Source organism: Trachypithecus francoisi, unplaced genomic scaffold (assembly GCF_009764315.1).
Source record: "Trachypithecus francoisi isolate TF-2019V2 unplaced genomic scaffold, Tfra_2.0 Lachesis_group21, whole genome shotgun sequence".
NCBI lineage: Eukaryota > Metazoa > Chordata > Mammalia > Primates > Cercopithecidae > Trachypithecus > Trachypithecus francoisi.
Genome location: NW_022681467.1, coordinates 33987979 through 34002136, shown reverse-complemented (window position 1 = coordinate 34002136; position 14158 = coordinate 33987979). Strand labels below are relative to the sequence as shown.

The following is a 14158-nucleotide window of genomic DNA, read 5'->3' as shown; positions in this document are numbered from 1 at the left end:
TGCCAGTGTCTGCCTCCCTGAGCCTGTATGTCCTGAGGCTCTTTGTCCTGGAACTGCAGAAAGCAGGTACATGCAATAGGACAGAAGTGCTGGGGCGCTGACAAACCCCCAGCCCAGAAACCCTCAATTAATCACTGTGGTGTATAAATATCCCAGTTCCCTTGCCACCTGGATAGTCTGGAGGCTTTGTTTCAACATTTTAAAAGAAATATTCCTACTTTTGCTCATTCTTTGTTTTATTTTTATTTATTTATTTTTTTGAGACCGTCTCCCTCTGTTGCCCAGGCTGCAACGCAGTGGCATGATCTCGGCTCACCGCAACCTCTGCCTCCCAGGTTCAAGCGATTCTCTTGCCTCAGCCTCCCAAGTAGCTGGGATTACAGGTGCCTGCCACCATGACTGGCTAATTTTTGTATTTTTAGTAGAGGCGAGGTTTCACCATGTTGGCCAGGTTTGCCTTGAACTCCTGGCCTCAAGCTATCCACCCACCTCAGCCTCCCAAAGTGTTGGGATTACAGGTGTGAGCCACTGCGCCTGGCCTGCCCATTCTTTAAAAGTGAGGAATAATATACATAAAGTACCTAATGGGCACAAATTTTAAAGATATTGCTAAATAATTTTTAATGTTTGTTTTGTTTATTTATTTATTTTTTTGAGACAGAGTCTCGCTCTGCCACCCAGGCTGGAGTGCAGTGGCACGATCTCAGTTCACTGCAAGCTCTGCCTCCTGGGTTCAAGCGATTCTCCTGCCTCAGCCTCCTGAGTAGCTGGGACTACAGGTGCCCGCCACCACGCCTGGCTAATTTATTTTTATTTTTATTTTTAGTAGAGACGGGGTTTCACTGTGTTAGTCAGGATGGTCTTGATCTCCTGACCTTGTGATCTGCCCGCCTCGGCCTCCCAAAGTGCTGGGATTACAGGTGTGAGCCACCGTGCCCGGCTTTTAATGTTTATACAGCCCTGTGATCACCACCTGGATCAAGATATGGCACCTTCTAGCACCCTGGCAGGCTCCCCTCCCTCATGCCCTTCAGGGACTCTGCCTGCCTCTAGAGGTGACCACTATTCTGACCTGTAGTTCAGAGGCATGTGTTTCCAAACTTTACGCAGAATTTTCCCAGCTGAGTGGTTCCCATCGTCAGAGGCGGTGGCTGGTTTAATCGCACACTCTCTCCTGGCTGCCCTCCCTTCCTCATCTTAGTACCAATTCCCTACAGTGTTTCCTGGAATCATTTCCCAGATCAACCACTTGCACGCAAAGCTGTGTTCTGTTGGCTGGTGGTGGACCTCATTACCACAAATAACGTGCCCAGGGCACTCAGCTGGTGGGCGGTGAGGCCAGAATCGGAGCCAGAGCTGCCTGACCCAGAAGGTGGCACTGCCCCAGGGAGAGGGTCTAGTCTGTGTCCGCACTCCCTGTCCCCACTGTACGCAGAGCAGCCTGGGGCCTGGGTTTGCCAAGGGCAGCCACAGCAGACGTGGCTTCTTACCATACTCCAGTCCCTTGTTGGTGATCCTGGCGACCAGGCCGGGGTTGGCACCCAGAGCCTCTGGGGTGGACGTGAGCAGCAATGCCAGCAGTATGGACAGCAGGGCTCCAGCCAAGGCCCCCATCCTAGATTCCCAGTGCAGTGGGCTGGGACTGTCCCAGCTGTGGATTGGGCCCAGGTCCCTTAAGTGGCCAAGGTCCGATGGCTGGGGGCAGTTCCTGAGGGTGGGTGGGCTCCTGGGAGCGGGAAGGGGAGGCACAGGGACTGGAACCTGCTTGCGACATCACTGAAGTCATAAGGTCATACTTAGAGGCCAGTTTGCACTGCCCAGATCAGTGGATGAGGAAGCCTGGCTTCTATGATCATCCCTGCCCACCCTCCCCACAGAAAGACTCACATTCATCACCATTCGTCTTGCCTCATCTCAGCCAGTCTCTTAAGAGCTCGGCTAGGAAGGCTTGGTTTTGCAGATGAGGAAACTGAGGCTCAAAGAAGCCACATAGTCCCCTCAAGATCTTACACCCAGCAGACGGCAGGGTTGAGAGTGAAGCCACATCTGGCGCCATCCAAACTCTCTCTCTCTCTCTCTTTTTTTTTTTAATATACCGGCTCTGTTTATTTAAAAAATAAATGTTTTCCCCCATGGGAAAACAGCCTCTCTCAAACCTTGCTGGTGGTAAAATTTTCTGGAAAGCAATTGGCAAATGTTTAAATAGCTACATGCCCTGTGACCCAGGAATTCAATTTCAGGGACTTGCCCCTAAGCACATAATTGCGTCAGTGTGCCAGTAAATCACGGCTCTAAGATACCATTGCTACGCTGTGTGAAACAGGAGAAGTGAGACCCAACCTCATGTATCCAACAGAAGGTCATTGGTTAAATGAATTATGACACACACTTTAAAGTGAGGCTGCAGAAATAAAGGTATTTCTTGGCAAGGAAAGGGGTCTCATGAGGCATCCGTTTCCAATGGCACCATAGAGTAAGGTTCTATTTTGGGGGGGTCAAAATCGGCTTCCATACTCAACAATCTGGAAAATATTTAGAAAGATATCATGGGGCCTTGTCTCTGGTTAGGGGGTAGAATTATAAGTGTTAAAAAAAAGTTTTTGCTTGTTGATATGTAAATTTTTTTTCTTTTTTCATTTTTTGAGACAAAGTCTACTCTGTTGCTCAGGCAGAAGTACAGTGGCACGACCATCGCTCGCTGCAACCTCAACTTCCTGGGCTCAAGTGATCCTCCCACCACAGCCCCCTGAGTAGCTGGCACTACAGGCGTGAGCCATCATGTCCAGCTAATTTTTTGTATTTTAGTAGAGACGAGGTCTTGCTATGTTGCCCAGGCTGGTGTCGAACTCCTGAGCTCAAGTGAGCCTCCTGCTTGGCCTTCCAAAATACTGGGATTATAGACTTGGGCCACCATGCCCAGCCTCTAAAATTTTTATTTTCTTGGGGGTATGGTCCCTGGCATATGTTTGTCGTAAGTAAAGATAGTAAAATTTCATTCTGGAAAACAAAATTTATAGTACGGACTGTGCTTAAATTTTAGACTTTTGCCCCAGCCCTGCTTACATTTGGGAGTTCTGCTCTGCCCTCACCCCCAGGAAGCCTTCCCTGACCACTCCCATGCTTCTCTGGATTCTAGAAAGGGTCTCCCCTGAGGTCCCAGAACCCTTTGCGCTTTCCCCACCACAGCATTAACCACTCTGCTTTTTGGTAATTGTGGTCCTTTAAAAATATGCCCACGAATTGTTTGATACTCCTTCCATCAAAAGGTAGTGTTTCTGTCCCCTTCCCTTGAAATTGGGCAGGTCTTCATGATGGCCTCAACCAATCGAATGTGGTGGGATTAACAGGGTGAGTCCCAATAGGTCACAAACAGCACAGGCAGGCACTGAGGTTAAGATCAGGACGTCCCACATGAAACCCAGGGAACCCCACAGTCCAGGCCTCTCTGTTCCTCTGTACCGCGTTGCTCCTGTCACTGGGGCTGAGGTTTATTGGGGTCCTCTTCTGTCCCTTCCCCCAGCCCCCACCCCACCAGTCTGGTGGCTCCTTGCGGGCAGGGCTGAGTCTTCCATTTCCTGAGATCTTTGCAGCACCTGGCAGGAATTGAAAAGAAACTGATATTTATTGAGCACCTACTATGTGCAGGTGCTGTGCTGGTTAAGCTGCACGTCTCCTCTCATCCCTGCATCAGCAACCCCAGGTGCATATTTTAGTCTTGTCTTGAGATGAAGAAACTGAGGTTTGGCAGGGTGAAGTGATGTAGGCCGCAGTCACCCAGCAGGAATTTAAGTCCAGGTCTGCGGGATGCCATTCCAAAACGCTGGTCAGGGCGGGCTTCTCTTGGGAGGCAACAAGCTGAGCGGAGGCCTCAGGGTAAGGAGCCAGCTTTTGGGAGGCTTTGGAGCAGGGAAGGGCTCACAGGTGCGTCCCCAGTGTGCCTAGGGGCTTTTGCTTCCTGGACCTCAGCCTGCCCAGGAGTGGAGGAGAGTGGGGGAGGACATTCTGGAGCATAAGGATCTTATGGGGACACAGATGTTACTCTTCCTCTGGCCGCAGTTTAAGGATGTCCCTGGCTGGGGGTCATTTGCAGGGTTGGGAATTTCCCACAGCAGCAACCTTAGAGCTGCCAAGTGGCCCAGGCCCAGCCTCCACCCCTGCAGGTTCCCACTCCTGGCTAAGGCCCCTGCTGATGGCCCAGGACCCAGCAGAGGCCTCAGGGAGCAGCATGACCCCAGTGCTGGTCAGAACCCCTGGGCCTTTCTCCTACCAGGCTGTCCATCCAATTCCACAAAAGCAACAGCTGCTACCACTCTGGCCACCACTCAGTCTTATTGCAGTGAAATAGGGACTCTTTTAACAAGGATGTTTATTGTGTTCTTGTGCAGGAGAGGGCCCCCACAAATGGCAGTGCATCAAATGATGGGCAGGCAATCATAAAACTGTCCCTTTGACATAAGTGGCTACGAATGGCGCCGAGAGGGAGAGGAGTTCCCTAACAGATAGTTGACGTCATCTGGAGCCAGCAAACCACAATTCCCTGGTAAGGTCTTAAGCATGAGCAGAAGTGCAAATGGAGGAGTCTGACTTGTATATGATCTTTCCCTTGCTGCGACAGATCAGTAAGGGAAAATCGCCCCAGTGAGCATGCGCACAACCTTTGTAAACACACTGCGCGTGCGGCCCCTCCCAAGGGCTGGCAGGCCACTGCGCACGCAGGGATGACGTAACAGCCCGCCCAAGGAAGGAACCCCAGAACCAAGCCAGTGTATAAAAACCCCGAGCCAAAGGCTGAGCGGGGCACTTGATCTCTCAACTGTACTTTGCTTCTTTCAATAAACCTTTGCCTCTGCTTTGAAACTTGCCTCCATCTCTCAATTGAATTCTTTCCTCTGAGAAGACAAGGGCTGGCAGTGCTGCGGACCCGCCGCCGACACCGTTCTGACTAAAAAGTGTTACTGAAAAGATTTTGAAAAACCCAGAATTTGGAATCCGTAGTGTCTAGAATACTGAGCAGCAAACAGTACGTAATTGCCAAAGGAATAAACAAACCTTAACGTTTATCTTTACGGACTCTGAGGCCAGATGGCCAGGATTTGAATCCTGACTCCCCCACGGGGTGACTTTGGGCACTTTGTGACTCAGTTTCCTCATCTCTAGTTGGGTTCAGCCAGACGGTGGCATGGCAGGAGGCCAGATGTCAGGCCACTTTTCCCTGCTGTCTTCTCTTGATCACAAATGTGGCAGTTGGCTGTGTCCTTCCTGATAAGCCCTTGTCCGTGGCTCCCATTATCTCCCTGGGCTGGGATACCCAGATGCTTTTCTTTGCTGCTTGAGCCTTAGGGATAACAGTCCCTGGTTGGTTTCCTCAAGCTTGTCCCCCAACTCTAGAAATAGCCACTTTATTCAAATCCCAAGAACCATTGCGGTTGGATTCTCTTTTCCTGCCTGAACCCTGATGGACACACTTAGCAACAACTGTGCATTTCTTCTGCACTTACTCATCTTTTGTGCAAACACCTCCCTCTTGCAGAGAGCTTTGAATCCTTTTCCAGAGTCTGCACGGGTTTTTGTCAAGGCCCTGCTGCTAATGGACTGGGGGACCTGGAATAAACTCCACCCCTCTCTGATCCTCACATTTCCCCCAAATGCAGATGAGGGCTGGGGACTAGGACAACTTTTCAGAAACAAAGACGTGCAGGCAAGTCCCCCAGGGATCTTGTTTAAATGCAAATCTTGATCCATCGTGTTCCTCTGGGGGCTAAGCCTCTGCATTTTAACAAGCTCCCTGGTGAGGGTGATGCTGCTGACCATGGATCATGCTTGAAGCTTTGGGAACAAGGGACTAAATGATCTCTGAGTTCCCTCCGAGCTCAGCAGTTCTCTAACTCTTCACTCTCCTTTTCGATAGTTTTCTATGACGGTGCCCACACTCCCGAGAATACTGACTCTTGAAAGAGAATGATGTTGTGAATTCCTGCAGTTCTGAATCTCTGCAGGGTACTTTGGAGTTGGGAGTTTAATATTTATGACAGCCTCTCCCCAAGCCACATCACCTGCAGATTTGAATGTGTGCCTGTGTGCACACACGCACAGACACACACACATGAGCCCTGAGACATGCAGGCTTACAAAATAAAAGTAGTAATGTCAGTGACGATCCTTTGTGGCTTGAAGGTTGCATGTCTCCTGGAGCACTCTGGAGCAGGACTGGCCATGTGGATAAACAGCTCCTCACCCCAGAGAGCCCTTGATTTTACAGATGGGGAAACTGAGACCTAGAGAGGGAGAACTGGCCCAGGTCACACTGTGAGCCTATTGCTGAACTGGGGAGGATAAACTAAGACTTCTGGCCAGCCAGGAGCTCTGATTCTTGGGGTCAGGCCCATTCAGGCAGACAGCCCTGAAGCATACTTTGAGAATCACTGGCATAATGGTTTTGAGTTATGCAGATGTGGGTTGAAATCCCAGATCGTTTTAAAAATAAATACTTATCGGCCACCTACTATGTGGCAGGCGTTGGGAATACTACTGTAGCAAGCCAGATGGAGTTTTTTTTGTTTGTTTGTTTTTTTGTTTTGTTTTTTTTTTTTGAGACAGAGTCTCACTGCATCACCCAGGCTGGATGGAGTGCAGTGGCATGATCTCAGCTCACTGCAACCTCTGCCTTCTGGGTTCAAGTGATGCTTGTGCCTCAGCCTCCCAAGAAGATGGGACTACAGGTGTCTGTCACCATGCCTGGCTAATTTTTGTATTTTTAGTGGAGACAGGGTTTCGTCATGTTGCCCAGGCTGGTCTCGAACTCCTGGGCTCAAGTGATCTGCCTGCCTCAGACTCCCAAAGTGCTGGGATTACAGGTGTGAACCACTGCACTTGGTCAGATATAGCCTTTACAGTATAGTAAGAACTGTGTTTATTCAAATTAGAGCAAACTTGGATTACTCTTGTCAACCCCTGTACCGCAGATTTGACATGTATTTGATTCTCATAACAACTTTATGAGGTAGGTACTATTATGATGTTCCCTTTATAGATGAGAAATAGAAAACCTGAGAATTCATTATACTGCCCAAAGCCACACAGTTGGCAAATAGCAGAGGTGGAATTTAAACCCAAGATATTTGGGATCATGGTTCATAGTCTTAACCACTGTGCCATGACCCTATCAATCATACCTCTGATTCTTCCCAATAACCTCATGCCAAAGAAGAGGGCAAGGTTTTAGCTCTCCTTTTTAAAGGAGGAAATAGAGGGCCAGAGAGGTTAAGGAACATTTGCAAAGTCACACAGCTCTTGGGGGGGCTGGATTTATGTTTGAAACCACTGCCAGGTGACTCCAGAGCCCCGGCTCCAAACAGTTAGCTTAGCAGGCCACACAACTTTTCTAGAGACTCCTCATCTGAAAAAGGAGGGCAATGTGTCTACCTTTAGCAGTTGTCATGAGGATTAAATAGGATAATAAGCCTGAAGAGGCAGACCCAGGGCCAGGGCTGCTTATGGCCGCTAGCGGGATATGGCAAAATGATGAAGACAGTGCTTAGTCTTCCTGTGCCCCTCCCCACCTTCTCTCCTTGCATAGGGTACTCCTCCCTCATGTTTATTTAATAAGTCAGCATTTCCAAAAGGAACCCCAAGAAGGCAATGCTTATCCCAGAAGGGAAGCTGCTCTGATGGTGAGCTTTTAGGCGGTTTAGAGTGAGCAATTCCTTTTTTTCCCTTCAATTGTTTTTTGCCACTTTGACATATATTTAATACACCATAAAATTAACCCATTTAAAGTGTACAATCCAGAATTTAATTTTAGAACATTTTCAACACCACCCAAAGAAACCTCGAACACACATTTGCAGCCATTTGCAGCAGACACTGCTTAGCCTGAAGGGAGAAGCTGCTCAAATAGTGGTTCTTTTTTTTTTTTTTTTTTGAGACGGAGTCTCGCTCTGTCGCCCAGGCTGGAGTGCAGTGGCCGGATCTCAGCTCACTGCAAGCTCCGCCTCCCGGGTTTACGCCATTCTCCTGCCTCAGCCTCCCGAGTAGCTGGGACTACAGGCGCCCGCCACCACGCCCGGCTAATTTTTTGTATTTTTTTAGTAGAGACGGGGTTTCACCGTGTTAGCCAGGATGGTCTCGATCTCCTGACCTCGTGATCCGCCCGTCTTGGCCTCCCAAAGTGCTGGGATTACAGGCGTGAGCCACCGCGCCCGGCCTCAAACAGTGGTTCTATAGCCAACTTGGCAGAGCCTTTGGAGTGTGTTGGTGAGTGCTGCTCAAACCCTAACCCCCAAGCAACTGCCTTTTCTCAACCATTACAGAGAAGTTCCCAGGCACAATGCACCCATCTTCAGGTCCAAGAAATATTTAGGTTGATGGAAAAGTAATTGTGTTTTTTTTGCCATTAAAAGTAATGGCCAAGACTGGATTCCGTGACTCACACCTGTAATCTCAGCACGTTGGGAGGCCAAGGTGGGTGGATCACTTGAGGTCAGGAGTTTGAGACTAGCCTGGCCAACATGGAGAAACCCTGTCTATATTTAAAAATATGTATATACAAAAAAATTAGCTGAGCACAGTGGCGTGTGCCTGTAATCCCGGATACCTGGGAGGCTGAGGCAGGAGAATGGCTTGAATCTGGGAGGTGGAGGTTGTAGTGAGCCAAGATCACACCACTGCACTCCAGCCTGGGTGACAGAGTGAGACTCTGTCTCAAATAAATAAATAAATAAATAAGTAAGTAATTGAGGTTTTTGCATTAAAAGTAATGGCAAAAACCGCAATTACTTTTGCACCAATCTAATAATTGCCTTTTTTTTTCTATAGAGCATGGAGCAGGGGTGCCTGTATGTTACAGAAAGTAGAAGGCAGGTGTAGAAGGGGGCTAACTCCAAAGAGAATGAGTGTGGGGGATGGCAGGTGTGTCTCCATACTTACCAGCAAGTCTCCCCAGCAGCCAGAGGGCTCTTTTACAAATGTGAATTGGATTGTGACATTCTTCTGCTCAAAACTCTCCAATGCCTTGCCTTCTCTTTTGGAACAAAACCTAGAGTCCTTAACAGTCCTCATGGCCTCCCAGTCTATCCCACACTGTGCTTCCCTTCTCTCTGTTCCTTCCACCCTTGCTAGCTGCTCTTCTCTTTCTATTCAGAGCCTCCACCAGCCCCTGGCTAGTGGAGAAAAAGATGCATCCTCCTGGTGGACAAATTAGAGAAAGACTTTTGTTTCCTCAACCTGGTACCTTTTTACAGTGTACAGCCTATGCCACAGAGCAAAGAAGTTCTGCTTTAAACATGCCAACTCCCCCAGAACAGACAAGATTTTGACATCTGGGAGGAGCAAAAAGAGCGTGGACTCTGACGTGTGGGCATAGATAAGGTGGGAATTCCAGTTCTGCCACCTGCTGGCTGTGGGATCAGGGAAGGGTAACTCAATTTAAAACATTTGAACAGTTCGGCTCAGTGGCTCACCCCTGTAATCCCAGCACTTTGGGATACCAAGGCAGGTAGATCAGGAGTTCGAGACCTGCTCGGCCAACATGATGAAACCCCATCTCTACTAAAAATACAAAAATTAGCCAGGCATGATGGCACATGCCTGTAGTCCCAGCTACTCAGGAGGCTGAGGCAGGAGAATCGCTTGAACCTGGGAGACAGAGGTTGCAGTGAGTTGAGATCGCACCACTGCACTCGAGCCTGGGCGACAGAGCAAGACTCTGTCTCAAAAACAGCAGCCAAAAGTTTGAGCAGTTCCCATCTTGGGGGATGAAGAATGCTATCAGGATTAAATTAGATCATTCATGCCCTTTGCTTGACTCCTGAGAGTGTTTGATCAATGGTCCTCTCTTCTTCTGTGGCCCTAGAGACTTTACCTCCATTTAACAGAGAATCAGTGATGTCAGCAGAAGTGTGTACATTTTTCTTCATATAAAAAATAAATACCCTTTATCTGCTTTTGCTCGATACGAATGCTTCTCTTCAGTTTTACCATCACCAAACTGGTTGAAGCTTGAATAACAACACATTCTTAATTTGTGCCCATCCCTTGCACTCTTGTCCTTCTGATGCTTTCAGAAGTCATGATAAAACATTTTAAAAACTAAATCGGGTCATGTGGTCCCCCACTCTACCATCTGCATCAAATTCCTCCAGTGTGTTGTCACTCATCCTTTTGGTCTCAGAGCAAATGTCAGCAGTATAGAAAGGATTTCCAGGATTCCTCAATCAATTTGAAGTACAATCCATAAAACCTCATCTAATGGGCCAAGATAGCCCCCTCTGATGTCCCATGGCAGGAAATGGCCCAAAGCCCCCAAGGAAACTCCCCAGAATTCCAAAGACAGTCTGAACTGGTGATCTGGCTTCCACACCAGGGCTGGGAGAGTCATGGGGAAGTGCTAATTGCACCCAAAGATGTGACTGAAGCAGAAAACCCTAATGGCCTCTGTCACCTGGCCTAGTGTTCTGCTTTTGGGGACAATGGCTGGCCAGGAGAACATGGATGAAGTGGGGGTCATCACCATAGAAACCAAATGTGGGGCAGGGAACGCGGGCTGTGCAGGTTAGCTGTTCAACAGCGACACTGTGTGGTGGTGACGGGAGCAACAGTCCTAGTGGACGGGTGACTACACAGGACAATGGGCTGTGCAGAATGACCAGTCAACAGCGACACCATGTGGTAATGGAAAGAACAACAGCATAGTGGACCGATCCACTCTCCAGACCCTCTCTGTGTGACATTAGGAATTTAGACATGGCCGGGCACGGTGGCTCAAGCCTGTAATCCCAGCACTTTGGGAGGCCGAGACGGGCGGATCACGAGGTCAGGAGATCGAGACCATCCTGGCTAACATGGTGAAACCCCGTCTCTACTAAAAATACAAAAAACTAGCCGGGCGAGGTGGCGGGCGCCTGTAGTCCCAGCTACTCGGGAGGCTGAGGCAGGAGAATGGCGTGAACCCGGGAGGCGGAGCTTGCAGTGAGCCGAGGTCACGCCACTGCACTCCAGCCTGGGCGACAGAGCGAGACTCTGCCTCAAAAAAAAAAAAAAAAAAAAAAAAAGGAATTTAGACTAAGAAAATCCCAAGGACAGTTGGAACAATGAGACTTTCTGTTAATGGAGGCTGTGGGGACTCAAGAGATTGATTACAGAAATAAAAAGAGATGATTGTATCTGTGCTGTAAATTGGCACTACCAGCCACATTGGTTACAGCCAATGAATAATAAATAAATGAACATAAAACAAGAAACAATACCAGCACACAGAATCCAAAGGGAAAAAAACAAAACAAAACAAAAAAAACAGAAAGTTTTTTCGTGAAGCACAAATGGAAATTTCTTGGTTACAATTGAAACACGATTCCTGGAGGAAATATCTCTGCAAACTTAGCCCTTGAAAGAAGCTCATAATCCCTAAAATACACACCATGCACTTTTCCAACGAATAAAGTTTCCTCGTGTTTAGATCATTTCTGAATCTGAGTCGAAGAAGTTTGCAAGGGGCTCTTGGTTAAGATCTGGAGAGGATTCCCTGGGGAAAGGCAGCCTGTGCCCCACAGCCCATCAGGAACAGGTGCGGCTGACAGCCCCCGGGACCCCTGGCGCCTTCATTTGTAGACAACATCTGCACCGAACAGCAGAAAGTTCTAGGGAGAGATGAGAATGTCGTCACCGCTTAAGATGCACCCCTTGTTTGTGAGTGTGCAGCTGCTGGAGTTTTAAGAAGGACATTTTGGGAGCCTGCCTATTGGGAAGGAGAAAGGTAGGGCCAGTGGGGGTCACTCAGTGTCTCGCCACCTGGATCTACACATCAACAGCTGCCAACACCTGCGAATCTGTCAGCAGCTTCCCTGGAAGCTGCCTCCTTCTCAGACACAGAGACCCCCCAGGCTGTTTTAGAGGCCTTCATTTGTCATCCCTGCCTCATGGCAGCTCAAGGGAGTGCTTGTTACAATCAAGGCTGCAAAACCACTTCTCTCTGCTCCTTTGTGCCCTTCACTCAGGACTTTTAGAAATGAAGAAATTAAATTGTGCCATGGGTCATTTTTTTTTTTTTTTAAGCATGAACTTGGTAAAAGGTGGGGAACATGCGGTATGTGTTTCCTCTGCACTCTTGGCTATTTTTCTAGAGTCTCTCAGCCCCATTAATTAGCTCCCTGGTCTAAAGAATTGAGGATTGATGGACTGGATATTGGGGGAAAGGGAGAGGGCGGGATCTGGGTGATGCGAGGCTACCCATGAGGACCACAAGTTATCAGGAAAGCCTTTGACCAAGGTAACAAATGCAACACTGGGTGATGGTTTCGCTACAGAGGTGACAGCTTTGTGGGGACATGCTGGGTTTAAGAGGCCTCAGGGTGGAGACATTGAGGGAGCCTGCAAATGCACAAGCTGAGAGTTTGGAAAAAATAAAAAGACTGGAAGCATGTCTGGGACACTGGGTGGCACACACGTGGCAGCTAAGCCTGAAGAGGTTGACGAGAGTGACGAAGGCCAGCCACTGGTGGGGGAAGAGAAGAGGCCTGGGGAGGGGTCCTGGAGATCTCCAGCTTGCAGAGAAGGGGTGGGAGAACAAGCAGAGGAGGTGGCAGGTGGACAACCAGGAGCTAGGGGAGTGCTGGAGACTAAGAGAAGAAAGCATGCCCAGGAAAGGCATCGTGTCAAATGCAGATGGAGATCAGCCTGGGTGAAAGCCACGAGCGAGCCTTCTGTGCTGTGTCTAAATCTGCCAGACATCGACCACATGTTATACCCAACAGTGCCTCGTATGATGCTGGGTGCAAAAGGCATGTAACATATATGTGCTAAATATTTAAATGCACCTTATAAAAGAGGTTCTTTGGCCAATAAATGTATTTCATTTTTGCCGAGTGTAGCGTGGGAACGATGCAGCAATGGTTCAAAGCCAGGAACCCGGCTTTGAATCTGGACTTCATTTAACACTGTGTGGCTTTTCTGAACCTTGGTCTTTCTTCTCTGTTTTTTAACAGTACCCACATCCCAGGGTTGTTGTAAGGGTAGAAGGCACTTGACACAGGGCTTGGCATGCAGGAAGCATTGCGGCCATGGGCTGCTGTTGGTCACTATCATTAGGGGAGATTTGTGGGAAAGACCCCGGGACTCACCTGGTGAGGCTGAAGCACCATGTTGTAGACCTGGACTCTGGCGGGCATCGGGAGAGGGCAGCCTTTCTCTAGTTTCTCTGTGACAGAGACCAACGGTGAGGACCAGCAGAAAAGAAAGAGAAGGGCAGGGGAGGAGGGAAGGCCAGAGAGCCTGGGTAGAAAGCCTCCCTGAACTGGCATGCCTGGCCCTAGGTAGGGACTGGCATGGGCATACAAGCCTGAAAGGAAGGCTGCTCTGGAGTCTGTGCTTCCCACCTGTTGTCCATCAGCCCCAAGTCTACCTCTAGGACCTGCGTGGACTCCGTCCCCATGATGGCCCTCCTGAGGGTGCAGCACCGCTGGTGTACACTAAACCAAAAATCTGCTGCTTGCAATGGTGTCGACAGAGTGTGGTGTGTAATTAGGGGTATTTAATGCATGTGTGCATGAAACCCCTCAATGTTAAGGATAAAGCCAGAGGCGGACAGTGGCCAGGGCAAGTGCCCCACATACCGCCACATTCTGACATGGAACTCTGGAGGAATCTAAATTAGAACGTGGCCTCCCAGGTCATTACAAAGCTACATTTGTCAAGGTAGGAGGACAGATCCCAGGACTGATGTATCATATTTCATATGATAATTTGTTGGATTAATCGGTAAGTTCTAAATATCCTAGTCACAGGTTGGTTATATGGGCCTCTATTTGTACTTTTGCCCCTTGCTCTCCAAGGTCAGAGGCAGGCCTGCCTGAAGTTTTTACCAGCGTGGTGATCTAAGCTCTGGGAGGGGTTATCAGGGCACCACCTCATCCTTCTTCCAGAGTTGGAAAAAGACCATGGGCTTTGTCTTCACAGCTGGGATCAAACTCATGCCCCACCCCTTGCCTGCTCTGTGACCTAAGTCACTAAATCATTCTGTTCTTCCACTTCCTCCCATAAAAGTTGGAGATGTTAATTATCCTTCATCTCATGGGGGTTTTGGAAGGACAAATTCATGCAATAATTAATCAACCCATGTGTAGTAAGTCAACCCATGTGAGTTCCCTTTTTGTTCCATCCGTTTCTG

At 48.8% G+C, this 14158-nt stretch overlaps 2 protein-coding genes across 4 annotated transcripts in view; both read right to left on the bottom strand.

Moving 5' to 3' along the window:
- The window catches only part of LBP (lipopolysaccharide binding protein), a 32013-nt gene extending 30370 nt beyond the window's left edge, over positions 1 to 1643 (bottom strand). The window contains exon 1 of the mRNA XM_033186399.1: positions 1491 to 1643. Within this exon, the coding sequence (XP_033042290.1) occupies positions 1491 to 1614 (124 nt within the window). The 5' untranslated portion in view covers positions 1615 to 1643. The remainder of the gene's footprint in view (positions 1 to 1490) is intronic.
- Positions 1644 to 3249: 1606 nt separating this feature from the next.
- BPI (bactericidal permeability increasing protein) overlaps positions 3250 to 14158 on the bottom strand; it is a 41272-nt gene continuing 30363 nt past the window's right edge. Inside the window, exons 12-13 of one of the 3 annotated variants that reach the window (XM_033186398.1) lie at positions 13113 to 13189; positions 3250 to 3593 (exon numbers count right to left, since the gene is read on the bottom strand). In XM_033186398.1, the coding sequence (XP_033042289.1) occupies positions 3489 to 3593; positions 13113 to 13189 (182 nt within the window). In that variant the 3' untranslated portion in view covers positions 3250 to 3488. Of the gene's footprint in view, positions 3594 to 11282; positions 11634 to 13112; positions 13190 to 14158 lie in introns of those variants that run through there. The other 2 variants (XM_033186395.1, XM_033186396.1) reach the window with 2 other exon arrangements.